The sequence below is a fragment of the Chiloscyllium plagiosum genome, chromosome 15 (genome assembly GCF_004010195.1).
Source record: "Chiloscyllium plagiosum isolate BGI_BamShark_2017 chromosome 15, ASM401019v2, whole genome shotgun sequence".
Lineage (NCBI taxonomy): Eukaryota > Metazoa > Chordata > Chondrichthyes > Orectolobiformes > Hemiscylliidae > Chiloscyllium > Chiloscyllium plagiosum.
Window position 1 is genome coordinate 22,155,759 of NC_057724.1, and position 14,037 is coordinate 22,169,795.

The 14,037-nt window shown below is 60.8% G+C and overlaps 1 protein-coding gene across 1 annotated transcript; it reads right to left on the bottom strand.

Moving 5' to 3' along the window:
- Window positions 1-5,434: 5,434 nt before the first annotated feature.
- On the bottom strand, window positions 5,435-12,722 carry LOC122557483 (caveolin-2-like). Its single transcript, XM_043705235.1, has 3 exons — window positions 12,408-12,722; window positions 9,560-9,747; window positions 5,435-5,597 (listed from the first exon to the last, which is right to left on the bottom strand). The coding sequence occupies exons 1-3, from the start codon at window positions 12,555-12,557 to the stop codon at window positions 5,447-5,449; spliced, it is 489 nt and encodes a 162-aa protein (XP_043561170.1). The 5' UTR covers window positions 12,558-12,722; the 3' UTR covers window positions 5,435-5,446.
- Window positions 12,723-14,037: the final 1,315 nt, after the last annotated feature.

Sequence of the window (14,037 nt, forward strand, 5' to 3'; positions counted from 1 at the left end):
CTACACGGTCCCCACTCCCAGGGACAGGGGGGTTAGATACAGAGTAAAGCTCCCTCTACATGGTCCCCACTCCCAGGGACAGGGGGTTAGAGACAGAGTAAAGCTCTCCCTACACTGTCCCCCACTCCCAGGGACAGGGGGTTAGATACAGAGTAAAGCTCCCCCTACACGGTCCCCACTCCCAGGGACAGGGGGGTTAGATACAGGGTAAAGCTGCCTCTACACTATCCCCCACTCCCAGGGACAGGGGGTTAGATACAAAGTAAAGCTCTCTCCACACTATCCCCCACTCCTAGGGACAGGGGGTTAGATACAGAGTAAAGCTCCCTCTACACTGTCCCCCACTCCCAGGGACAGGGGGTTAGATACAGGGTAAAGCTCCCTCTACACTGTCCCCCACTCCCAGATACAGAGTTGCTGGTTGCAGTCATACCTGGCACAGAGGTCGTGGTTGTTAGAGGGTCAGTCACCTCAACTCCAGGACGTCTCTGAGGGACGTCCTCAGGGGAGTGTCCTCGGCCCAAGTCATCCTCAGCTGCTTCATCCATGACCTTCCCTCCATTGAAGGGTCAGAAGTTGGGTGTTCCCCGATGGTTGTACATTGTCCAGCACCATTGCCCCCCTCCTCCCTCAGATACTGAAGCAGTCCGGGTCCAAATGCAGCAAGATCTGGACAATACCCAGGCTTGGGCTGGCAAGGGGCAGGGAACATTCAGCCCACACAGGGGCCAGGCCGTGAGCATCGCCAACAGGAGAGAGAATCTAACCTTGGCGTTCAACAGCATTACCATCACTGAATCCCCCCCATCATCAACATCCTGGGGGTTACCATCTCCAACAAGAGAGAGAATCTATCCATCACCCCCTTGGCGTTCAACAGCATTACCATCACTGAATCCCCCCCACCATCAACATCCTGGGGGTTACCGTCTCCAACGTGAGAGAGAATCTACCCATCACCCCCTTGGCGTTCAACAGCATTACCATCACTGAATCCCCCCCACCATCAACATCCTGGGGGTTACCGTCTCCAACAAGAGAGAATCTAACCATCGTCCCCTTGATATTCAATAGCGTTACCGTCACTGAATTCCCCTTCCCCCACTCTCAACATCCTGGGGGTTACCATCTCCAACGAGAGAGAGAATCTAACCATCACCCCCTTGGCGTTCAAGGGCGTTACCATCACTGAATCCCCCCCCCCCCACTATCAACATCCTGGGGGCTACTGTTGACCAGAAACTGAACTGGACCCAGCCCCATATCAATCCAGCGGCTACAGGAGCAGGTCAGAGGCTGGGAATCCTGCAGCGAGTAACTCCCCTCCTGACTCTCCCACCATCGGGTCAGAGGCTGGGAATCCTGCAGCGAGTAGGGGGGGGGTGGGTGCGGTTTCATTAATTAATCTTCCTCACTGGTTGTTGGGAGGGACAGGCTTGGGCTGGCAAGGGGCAAGGAACATTCACCCCAGACACAGGGGCCAGGCCGTGAGCATCGCCAACAGGAGAGAGAATTTAACCTTGACGTTCAATGGCGTTACCGTCACTGAATCCCCCTCCCCCCACTATCGACATCCTGGGGGTTACCGTTGACCAGAAACTGAACCGGACCCAGCCCCATATCAATCCAGCGGCTCCAGGAGCAGGTCAGAGGCTGGGAATCCTGCAGCAAGTAACTCCCCTCCTGACTCTCCCCCCATCGGGTCAGAGGCTGGGAATCCTGCAGCGAGTAACTCCCCTCCTGACTCTCTCCCCACAAAGGCACGAGTCAGGGAGGGGGAGGGAATACTCGCCCTGGACAGAGGCAGCTCCGACAACACTCGAGAAGCTCGACACCGTCCAGGGACAGAGCAGCCCCTCACTCGATGGGCCCCACATCCACAAACGTCCCCTCCCTCCCTCACTGACACTCAGGAGCAGCGGTGAGTACCATCTACAAGACGCACTGCAGTAACTCATCCTCAGGCAGCTCCTTCCAAACTCACGCCCACTTCCATCTGGAAGGACAAGGGGGCAGCAGAAACATGGGAACATCACTCCCTACAAGTTCCCCTCCAAACCCACACGCACACACCACACAAACACACATGCGCTCACACCACACACACACATTATCACACACGCACGCACATATCACGCACACAGACATGCGCGTGCACACACAACACACATGCACGCCTGAACACGCGCGTGTGCACACACCACACACAAACACATGCACACCTTGTCAACTTGGAATGATTCAGGGTCTGAATCCTGTACTTCCCTCCTTAATGGGGCACTGTGTCCCTACACCACATTGGTTGGTGGGGGAGAACGACAGCAGTTGAACAGAGGTGGGGGTGTAGCCAGCGCGTTCCGCGGTTGAATACGACGAGGTACCGGTAACCCTGGGCATATCCAACTCTTAAATCTCGAGCTGGCCAGTTACGGGATTAGTCCAGGTCCTGGGAACTTACTCTCACAATTCCATCACTGAGCTGCTTGGGATCTCTGTTCACCAAATCGATCTCCTTGTTGAGTTGGTCAAATTGGCAGCTTTCCCTGGTCTCAGCCATAGTGGCCAGTTGCTTACCCACCCGCCTCCCCTCGATCCCTTTCTCCCTGCTCAGAGTTGGGAGGGAGCGAAGTCAGGGCCCACTGGTTCTGCAGGACTTTGACACAGCTGATCCCCTGGGGTGGTGGGCGAGGCGGAGGCGGGGGGGGGAAGGTGCGGACGCTGGATAAATTGGATCTCACTCCCCGCCCCGTTGTTAACCCTGCCAACAGTCCTGAAATGTTTGTAATATGATCAATGGTGGAAAGAGCAGAGGGGGGAGAGAGAGAGAGAGAGAGAGAGAGAGACCCTACACTGAGTGGGGAGAGAGAGACCCGCACCTCCGAGGTAGCTGGGCTCATTAGGAATGCCTGGCTGAACTCCAACACTCCCTCCCTCCCACCCCCGAGGTAGCTGGGCTCATTAGGAATGCCCGGCTGAGCTCCAACACTCCCTCCCCTGTCCCTAGGAGTGGGGGGACGGGCTAGAGGGAGCAGCAGACATAGGGCGGGGGCGGGAGAGGTGCACCAACCCCTGCGGTTCCCCTCCGAGCCACACACCTGCCCCCAAACTCCATCCCGACTCGGAACACTACCGGAGCGTTCAGGGTCAGAATCCCGGATCTCCCCACCACCCTCCTCTCCTCCCCCACAACGGAAGGTGGGGAGCAATTAGGGTTGGGGCTAATGAACGTTCCCTTCCTCCTCGTCCTGCGAAGGGAGAGGCAGTGGGATAGTATGTGAATGGAAGGCACGAATGGCCTGGAAGATGCCTGCGTTGTGCTGGGAAGGGCTATTTGTGGGACAATGGAGTGGGGAGAGACATCTAGAACACCCCCCCACTCCCCCCATTGACCCCAAAGAAGGGGGTGGGTCTTCGGAGTTATCTCCTGGTTGACTCTCTCGTCAACACGAGGGGTAACTCTGTCTGAGGGAAGGCCTGGGATGGGGCATTTCCACTGACCCTGCACTACCACCCTCTCGCCGTGGAGTCCCACACCAGCCCCACCTCACTCAGTCCTCATTAAACACCCCCAGCATGGGGTAAAGCTCCCTCTACACTGTCCCCCACTCCCAGGGACAGGGAGTTAGATACAGAGTAAAGCTCCCTCTACACTGCCCCCCACTCCCAGGGGCAGGGGGTTAGATACAGAGTAAAACTCTCTCTACACTGTCCCCCACTCCCAGGGACAGGAGATTAGATACAAAGTAAAGCTCCCTCTGCACTGTCCCCCACTCCCAGGGACAGGGGGGGTTAGATACAGAGTAAAGCTCCCTCTGCACTGTCCCCCACTCCCAGGGACAGGGGGTTAGAGACAGAGTAAAGCTCCCTCTACACTGTCCCCCACTCCCAGGGTCAGGGGGTTAGATACAGAGTAAAGCTCCCTCTGCACTGTCCCCCACTCCCAGGGACAAGGGGGTTAGAGACAGAGTAAAGCTCCCTCTACACTGTCCCCCACTCCCAGGGTCAGGGGGTTAGATACAGAGTAAAGCTCCCTCTACACCATTCCCCATCTCCATCCACTAGCGCTCCCTACAGAAACAGTACAGTACAAAGACCGAGGCCGTTCGGTCCATCCTGTCTGTACAAGCCCAGAGACTACCCAAGTGGGCGTGTCCAATTCCAATGCCCTGCACACGCCCTGATCAGGGTGTGGGCGGACGGGGGGGGTGGGGAGCAGGGAAGCGTGGGCGAGGGGCCATGACGGTGTGGGGTTAGTGAGCATGGACGGTTCGAGTTAGGGGAGGTGTGGGAGGGTGAACAGGAACTCCCTATGGTGGGGATTGCAGGGGTTGGACAATGTGATGTGAGGTGGGAGCCGGATGCTCTGTGAGACGGAGCATGCCAGAGTCAAGAGGATCACCTCACTCCGGATTCAGAGCTCCCTCGGATACCCTCTCTGGACTGAGCTGCCCCTCTGTCAGTGATGGTGGGGGCTTGCTCTGAATTACTTCCTCCCCATCCAGTTCATGATTTCACCTCCTGCCCCCGTGTGGATATTTCGCCTGCACGCGGCCCCCATTCTGTACCCACTGTGGTTACAGGTGAGACCAGGCGTGGGGCATGAGGTGTTTGGGTGACTACTGACTGCTCCCAACATCCAAACCCACTGTCAAAACTGATGGTGTTCATTTGGCTGATGCAACCCCCCACCCCATCCTCCGCAAACTGATTGGGAAGGAGCTAACTCCTCCTGGGCTTGCTCCCCAGGCCTCCAGTGGTTCAGACCTTGTTCAAGGGGATCTGGGGACCCTGGGAGGAGAGGGCAAAGTGTGAGTGTGGGAGACTGGGGACTGTCCGGGGGGACATATGCCTGGGCCCTGGGAGAGCAGGTGTGGCCCTGGGAGAGTGGGTGTGGCCCTGGGAGAGTGGGTGTGGCCCTGGGAGAGTGGGTGTGACTCTGGGAGAGAGGGTGTGACTCTGGGAGAGTGGGTGTGGCCCTGGGAGAGTGGGTGTGGCCCTGGGAGAGAGGGTGTGGCTCTCGGAGAGTGGGTGTGGCCCTGGAAGAGTGGGTGTGACCCTGGAAGAGTGGGTGTGGCCCTGGGAGAGCAGGTGTGGCTCTGGGAGAGTGGGTGTGACCCTGGGAGAGTGGGTGTGGCCCTGGGAGAGCGGGTGTGGCTCTGGGAGAGTGGGTGTGGCCCTGGGAGAGCAGGTGTGGCTCTGGGAGAGTGGGTGTGGCCCTGGGAGAGTGGGTGTGGCCCTGGGAGAGCGGGTGTGGCCCTGGGAGAGTGGGTGTGGCCCTGGGAGAGTGAGTGCGGCCCTGGGAGAGTGAGTATTGCCCCTGGAGTCTGGGAGAGGGAATATGGGTTTGGGACTGATGCCTGTGGACTGGACGTCAGTGAGAGGGGTCTGTTACAGCAGGTAGAGGCCTGGGAGAGGCCTCAGCTGGAGGTGCGGACAGGGAGTGGGACTAGTATCTGGCCACAATAAGGTGAACTCTCCGGAAACAGCGGCCCACGCTGGTACAGAACGGGCTGACAATGATGTCCGTCAGGATATGGCAGACCTCCTGGCAGGTAGGCCGGCAGAGGCGACAGATCCTCACACAAGGCACCAGGCACCTAGAAACAGGAGAGAGACAGGATCGCCGGCACGTACATCCACTCCAGCTTGACAACTTCTGACATATCCATCAATCCCACAGCAGCATCACACCTCCCCACCTTCCCAACTCCCAATCGCCAACCGAGAAACACACTCTCAATTTTCAACACAAGGTCTCAGGCCTTTCTCTAGTCTCCCTAACCCATGAGGCCTGGGGCCTAGTCTCCCTGCACTGTGAGGCCTCAGGCCTGATCTCCCTGCACCGAGGCCTCGGGCCTGGTCTCCCTGCACTGGGAGGCCTGGGGCCTGGTCTCCCTGCACTGTGAGGCCTCAGGCCTGATCTCCCTGCACCATGAGGCCTGTGGCCTGGTCTCCGAGCATCATGAGGCATCGGGCCTGGTCTCCCTGTACAGTGAGATTTCAGGCCTGGTCTCCCTGCACCATGAGGCCTCGGGCCTTGTCTCTCTGTCCCGTGAGGCCTCAGACCTGGTCTCCCTGTCCCGTGAGGCCTCGGGCCTGGTATCCCTGCACTGTCAGGCCTCGGGCCTGGTCTCCTTGCCTCTTGAGGCCTGGGCCTGGCCTCCCTGCACAGTCAGGCCTCGTGACTGGCCTCCCTGTTGTGTGAGGCCTCATGCCTGGTCTCCCTGCACCATGAGGCATCAGGCCTGGTCTCTCTGCACCATGAGCCCTCGGGCCTGGTCTCCCTGCACGGTCAGGCCTCGGGCGTGGTCTCTCTGTCCCGTGAGGCCTCGGGCCTGGTCTCCCTGCACTGTCAGACCTTGGGCCTGGTCTACCTGTCCCGAGAGGCCTTGAGCCTGGTCTCCCTGCAGTCAGACCTCAGGCCAGGTCTCCCTGCCCCATGAGGCCTCGGGCCTGGTCTCCCTGCCCCGTGAGGCCTGGGCCTGGTCTCCCTGCACCGTGAGGCCTTGGGACTGGTTTCCCTGCACCATGAGCTCTAGGGCCTGGTCTCTCTGCAACGTGAGGCCTCGGGCCTGGTCTCCCTTCCCCTGTGCTGCCTCGGGCATGGTCTCCATGCACTGTGAGGCCTCGGGCCTGGTATCCCTGCCCCATGAGGCCTGGGGCCTGGTCTCTCTGCAATGTGAGGCCTGGAGCCTTGGTTCCCTGTCCCGTGAGGCCTCGGGCCTGGTCTCCGTGCACTGTGAGGCCTCGGGCTAGGTATCCCTGCCCCATGAGGCCTGGGGCCTGGTCTCTCTGTAATGTGAGGCCTGGGTTCCCTGTCCCGTGAGGCCTCGGGCCTGGTCTCCCTGCACTGTCAGGCCTCGGGCGTGGTCTTTCTGTCCCGTGAGGCCTCGGGCCTGGTCTCCCTGCACTGTCAGGCCTCGGGCCTGGTATCCCTGCCACATGAGGCCTTGGGCCTGGTCTCCCTGCCCCGTGAGGCCTCGTGCCTGGTCTCCCTGCCCCGTGAGGCCTTGGGCCTGGTCTCCTTGCACTGTGAGGCCTCAGGCCTGGACTCCCTGCATCATGAGGCCTGGGGCCTGGTCTCCTTGAACCATAAGGCCTCGGGCCTGGACTCACTTCGTCGTGAGGCCTGGGGCCTGGTCTCCCTGCATCACGAGGCCTGGGGCATGGTCTCCTTGCATCGTGAGGCCTTGGGCCTGGTCACCCTGCCCCGTGATGGCTGGGGCCTTGTTTCCCTGCACGGGGAGGCCTCACGCCTAGTCACCCTGCATCGTGAGGCCTCAGGCCTAGTCACCCTGCATCGTGAGGGCTCGGGCCTGGTCTCCCTGCACCATGAGGCTCCGGGACTGGTCTCCCTGCACCCTGAGGCCTCAGGCCTGGTCTCCCTACATCATGTGGCCTCGGGCCTAGTCTCCCTGCATCATGTGGCCTCGGGCCTGGTCTCCCTGCCCCGTGAGGCCTCGTGCCTGGTCTCCCTGTACCGTGTGGCCTTGGGCCTGGTCTCCCTGCACCGTGTGGCCTTGGGCCTGGTCTCCCTGCACCGTGTGGCCTCGGGCCTGTTATCCCTGCCCCGTGATGCCTCGGGCCTGGTCTCCCTGCACTGTGAGGTCAAAGGCCTGGAGTCCCTGCCCCATGAGGCCTCGGGCCTGGTCTCCCTGCATCACGAGGCCTCGGGCCTGGTCTTCCTGCCCCATGAGGCCTCGGGCCTGGTCTTCCTGCCCCATGAGGCCTCAGGCCTGGTCTCCCTGCCCTGTGAGGCCTCAGGCCTAGTCTCCCTGCACCGTGAGGCCTCGGGCCTGGACTCCATGCATTGTGAGGCTTAGGGCCTGGTCTCCCTGCATCGTGAGGCCTCGGGATGGGCTCCCTGTACTGTGAGGCGTCGGGCCTGGTCTCCCTGCATCGTGAGGTCTCCGGCCTAGACTCCCTGCCCCATGAGGCCTCGGGCCTCGTCTCCCTTCTGCATGAGGCCTCGGGCCTGGTCTCCCTGCCCCGTGAGGCCTCGGGCCTGGTCTCCCTGCATCACGAGGCCTCGGGCCTGGTCTTCCTGCCCCATGAGACCTCGGGCCTGGTCTCCCTGCCCTGTGAGGCCTCAGGCCTAGTCTCCCTGCACCGTGAGGCCTCGGGCCTGGACTCCGTGCATTGTGAGGCTTAGGGCCTGGTCTCCCTGCATCGTGAGGCCTCGGGCTAGGCTCCTTGTACTGTGAGGCGTCGGGCCTGGTCTCCCTGCACCGTGAGGTCTCCGGCCTAGACTCCCTGCCCCATGAGGCCTCGGGCCTCATCTCCCTTCTGCATGAGGCCTCAGACCTGGTCTCCCTGCCCCGTGAGGCCTCGGGCCTGGTCTCCCTGCACAGTGAGGTCTTGGGCCTGGACTCCCTGCCCCATGAGGCCTCGGGCCTCGTCTCCCTTCTGCATGAGGCCTCAGGTCTGGTCTCCCTGCCCCGTGAGGCCTCGGGCCTGGTTTCCCTGCCCTGTGAGGCCTCAGGCCTTGTGTCCCTGCATTGTGAGGCCTCCAGCCTGGACACCCTACCCCGTGAGGCCTCGGGCCTGGTCTCTCTGCCTTGTGAGGCCTTGGGCCTGGTCTCCTAGCCCCGTAAGGACTGGGCCTGTTATCCCTGCCCCGTGATGCCTCGGGCCTGGTCTCTCTGCCTTGTGAGGCCTTGGTCCTGGTCTCCTAGCCCCGTGAGGCCTCGGGCCAGGTCTCCCTGCCCTGTGAGGCCTCTGGCCTGGTCTCCCTGCACCGTGAGGCCTCGGGCCTGGACTCCATGCATTGTGAGGCTTAGGGCCTGGTCTCCCTGCATCGTGAGGCCTCGGGCTAGGCTCCCTGTACTGTGAGGCGTCGGGCCTGGTCTCCCTGCACCGTGAGGTCTCCGGCCTGGTCTCCCTGCCCCGTGAGGCCTCGGGCCTGGTCTCCCTGCACAGTGAGGTCTCGGGCCTGGACTCCCTGCCCCATGAGGCCTCGGGCCTTGTCTCCCTGCATCACGAGGCCTCGGGCCTGGTCTTCCTGCCCCGTGAGGCCTCGGGCCTGGTCTCCCTGCCCTGTGAGGCCTCAGGCCTTGTCTCCCTGCATTGTGAGGCCTGGGGCCTTGTCTCCCTGCATCGTGAGGCCTGGGGCCTGGTCTCCCTACATCATGAGACCTCGGGCCTGGTCTCACCACTGTGAGACCTCGGGCCTGGTCTCCCTGCATCACGAGGCCTCGGGCCTGGTCTTCCTTTCTCGTGTGGCCTGGGGCCTGGTCTCCATGCGCCGTGAGGCCTCGGGCCTGGTCTCCATGCATTGTGAGGCCTTGGGCCTGGTCTACCTGCCCTGTGAGTCCTCGGGCCTGGTCTCTTCGCTCTGTGAGGCTTCAGGCCTGGTCTCCCTGCCCTGTGAGGCCTCGGGCCTGGACTCCCTGCCCCGTGAGGCCTCAGGCCTGGTCTACCTGACCCCTGAGGCCTCGGGCCTGGATTCCCTGAACCCTGAGGCCTCGGGCCTGGATTCCCTGCCCCGTGAGGCCTCGGGCCTGGTCTACCTGTCCCGCGTGAGGCCTCGGGCCCGGTCTCCCTGGGGACAAACACTCACCATATGCGTAGACAAGTGACGAAGGAGAAGAGGCAGCCGGTGAGGATGGAAGCGGGGATTGCACAGAGCAGAGAGATGATCCGATAACTCCACAGTTTGCAGACCTCGAAGCTAACGTTACTCCAGGCCCAGACCCTGTCGAAACTGTGAGTGGTGGAAGGTTCAGCAATAATCTCCGGGAAATCCACCTGTAACAAGGGTGGAGAGACTTTAGGCACAGCCTCTTCAGTGAAGGGTCCATGCATGTCCTTTCACCCTCTCTCCCTCTCCACTTCGTTCCCCAGTTGTCCCTCTTGTCCTTGGCATTTATTCCTCTCTCCCTGAGCCACTGTGCCCTTCCCTCTCTCTCTCTCTCGCCTCCCCATGTTCTGGGTCAGGAACACCCTCGGTCAGAATCAGTTAGAATCTCACAGCACCCCGTGTGTGACCCCACACAGATCCCCTGGGTGTGACCCCACACAGATCCCCTGGGGACGATCCCACACAAATCCCCTGGGACGATCCCACACAGATCCCCTGGGAGTGACCCCACACAGATCCCCTGGGTGTGACCCCACACAGATCCCCTGGGACAATCCCACACAGATCCCCTGGGTGTGACCTCACACTGATCCCCTGGGACAATCCCACACAGATCCCCTGGGTGTGACCCCACACAGATCCCCTGGGACGATCCCACACAGCACCCCGCGTATGACCCCACACAGATCCCCTGGGTGTGACCCCACACAGATCCCCTGGGTGTGACCCCATACAGATCCCCTGGGTGTGACCCCACACAGATCCCCTGGGACGATCCCACACAGATCCCCTGGGTGTGACCCCACACAGATCCCCTGGGACGACCCCACACAGATCCCCTGGGAGTGACCCCACACAGATCCCCTGGGTGTGACCCCACACTGATCCCCTGGGAGTGACCCCACACTGATCCCCTGGGACGACCCCACACAGATCCCCTGGGAGTGACCCGACACAGATCCCCTGGGAGTGACCCCACACAGATCCCCTGGGTGTGACCCCACACTGATTCCCTGGGACGACCCCACACAGATCCCCTGGTAGTGACCCCACACAGATCCCCTGGGACGATCCCACACAGATCCCCGGGGGTGACCCCACACAGATCCCCTGGGTGTGAGCCCACACAGATCCCCTGGGAGTGACCCCACGCAGATCCCCTGGGACGATCCCACACAAGATCCCCCGTGTGTGACCCCACACAGATCCCCTGGGTGTGACCCCACACAGATCCCCTGGGAGTGACCCCACACAGATCCCCTGGGATGAGCCCACACAGATCCCCTGGGTGTGACTCCACACTGATCCCCTGGGACGATCCCACACAGATCCCCTGGGTGTGACTCCACACAGATCCCCTGGGACGACCCCACAGATCCCCTGGGAGTGACCCCACACAGATCCCCTGGGAGTGACCCCACACAGATCCCCTGGGATGATCCCACACAGATCCCCTGGGACGATCCCATACAGATCCCCTGGGGACGACCCCACACAGATCCCCTGGGGACGACCCCACACAGATCCCCAGGGAGTGACCCCACACAGATCCCCTGGGACGATCCCACACAGATCCCCTGGGTGTGACCCCACACAGATCCCCTGGGACGACCCCACAGATCCCCTGGGTGTGACTCCACACAGATCCCCTGGGAGTGACCCCACACAGATCCCCTGGGGACGACCCCACACAGATCCCCCGTGTGTGACCCCACACTGATCCCCTTGGACGACCCCACACAGATCCCCTGGGGACGACCCCACACAGATCCCCCGTGTGTGACCCCACACAGATCCCCCGTGTGTGACCCCACACTGATCCCCTGGGGGTGACCCACACAGATCCCCTGGGTGTGACCCCACACTGATCCCCTGGGACGATCCCACACAGATCCCCTGGGTGTGACCCCACACAGATCCCCTGGGATGACCCCACACAGATCCCCTGGATGTGACCCCACACAGATCCCCTGGGTGTGACCCCACACAGATCCCCTGGGACGACCCCACACAGATCCCCTGGGTGTGACCCCACACAGATCCCCTGGGACGACCCCACACTGATCCCCTGGGACGATCCCACACAGATCCCCTGGGTGTGACCCCACACTGATCCCCTGGCACGACCCCACACAGATCCCTGGGTGTGACCCCACACTGATCCCCTGGGACGACCCCACACAGATCCCCTGGGATGACCCCACACAGATCCCCTGGGTGTGACCCCACACTGATCCCCTGGCACGACCCCACACAGATCCCTGGGTGTGACCCCACACTGATCCCCTGGGACGATCTCACACAGATCCCCTGGGGACGATCCCACACAGATCCCCTGGGTGTGACCCCACACTGATCCCCTGGGACAACCCCACACAGATCCCCTGGGACGTCCCCACACAGATCCCCTGGGACGTCCCCACACAGATCCCCCGTGTGTGACCCCACACAGATCCCCTGGGACGATCTCACACTGATCCCCTGGGGACGACCCCACACTGATCCCCTGGGACAACCCCACACAGATCCCCTGGGACGTCCCCACACAGATCCCCTGGGAGTGACCCCACACAGATCCCCTGGGACGACCCCACACAGATCCCCTGGGGGTGACCCCACACAGATCCCCTGGGTGTGACCCCACAGATCGGCAGGTGTGATTCCCACGTCGATCCCGATCCCACCGCACAACTCCACCCCACCAGTTACAGGCTCCCTCAGGCGTTCAGCTGTTTTGCCCACACCCCCACCTCTGAAGCCTCCAGCCTGAATCCTCCCTCCCATCCCAGAGGGCGGGGGGCGGGGATTGGAGAAGGAGAGCGGGTACCTTGAGGTGCTGATTCATCCCGGTGGGGTCTCTGTCCTCTTTGTCCGAGGAGCCAGTGTGCTGGGGATGTTCCGGTCTCAGTTCCCTCCCGCCCTCAGGCTCTGGGGTTTGACCTTCCAGGTTGACCGTTGTATAATCCTCAGCCTTCATGGTTCAGAACGTGCCCTCACTAGGCTGCGCAAGGGGCAGAGGGCAAACAGAGGGAGCACCAGAGCGTGGATCTCTGATGTGTAAGTCCAACTTGGGCCTTGCCTTTCAGCTGACTTGCTCCCACACTCTCTCTCTCTTTCTCTCTCTCTCTCTCTCTTTGGAATGAACCCTGTTCTATTCTGAGAGACCAATTCAATACTTCCCAACATTTTGCTGACACAGAGGGGCCCAGGATTCGAAACAACTTAAAGGGACTCAAGCATTTCACTCCCGAAGCCTGACAAGGAATCAGTCGTATAATTGTGGGGAAACAGGTGCAGGAGTCAGGCCATTCAGCCCCTCAAGCCTGATCAATAGGATCATGGCTGATTATCTATCCGCTTTCTCCCTTGTATCCAACTCCGTCTGGGAAATGTGCAATGTTCCAGCCCCCGACCGCAGAGAATCCCACAGGCTCCCTCCCCCCACTCTCTGGGTGAAGATGCTTCTCCCCATCTCAGTCCAACCCTGTCTCCTTTAGCCCCCCCTGGGTCTGAGGTGGTGAGGAACAACCTTGCTGCGCTGCCAACCACTCCCCCGTCTAGTCCTGTTAGAATTAGATCAGTTTGATCAGATCCCCCTCCTCGTTCTTCTAATAACACCAGTGAAAATAATCCCGGACTGATCCAGTCTCTCTCCCTGCGGTCTGTCCCATGAATCAGCCTTCCTCTGGAGCCAGAACTACCTTCCCTCAGATACAGAGACCCCCCGACACTGCCCCCACAATGCTCTGGGAGCGGTGGTCTTTTCCCTGTACAATCAACCACAGTGGGACATCCCTCGCTCCTGGGCTCCAACACTCTCCTGACGGAGTCCAGCGCTTCCGTTAGCCTTCCTCGCCCTCAGCGATGTTTACGTTCTGCGAGGGGTGTGTGAGGAACACCCGACCTCATCGTAACAACCAACCGCAGCCCCTTTCCCAATCTCTCGCTGATCGGATAATCACCTCCCACTGACCGACATGAAACTGCATCTGCCCTGCGTTGGCCCACTCTCTCAATCTATCCAAACCCCACTTTAGGTTATCCTCCCTGACACCCTCACCCTCCAAACATGGAAACGTTACGTGGACTTCACTCATGAACATCATGAATAAATTACTGTCAATAGCCAGGTCCCAGCACTCAGGATTGTGGTACCCCACTAGTCGCTACCTGCCACTCAGAAAAAAGACCCGCTCTATCCCAACTCTTTGTTTGCTGTCTGCCAACAGACGTTCTGTCCAACTCGATACCCACCATAGGCCCTCCCTCCCCATATGCTCGAATTTTACACGTGGACTTTAAATGGGACATTATTGAGAGTCTTCTGGAAGTTCAAATTAACAACATCCGCTGGCTCCCCCTCATCCAGACTACTGCTCACATTCTCTCAACCAATACCTCCCTATCTCCGTCCCCTCCTCCAGCTCCTACACCCCCTCCCTATCTCCGTCCCCTCC

Coding starts and splice junctions, on each gene's coding strand:
- LOC122557483 (XM_043705235.1), bottom strand. CDS start 12,557: ATGAAGGCTGAGGATTATACAACGGTCAACCTGGAAGGTCAAACCCCA. Junction 9,748..12,407: donor GGATGAATCAGCACCTCAAG/GTACCCGCTCTC, acceptor CCCTTGTTACAG/GTGGATTTCCCGGAGATTAT. Junction 5,598..9,559: donor GTCACTTGTCTACGCATATG/GTGAGTGTTTGT, acceptor TCCTGTTTCTAG/GTGCCTGGTGCCTTGTGTGA.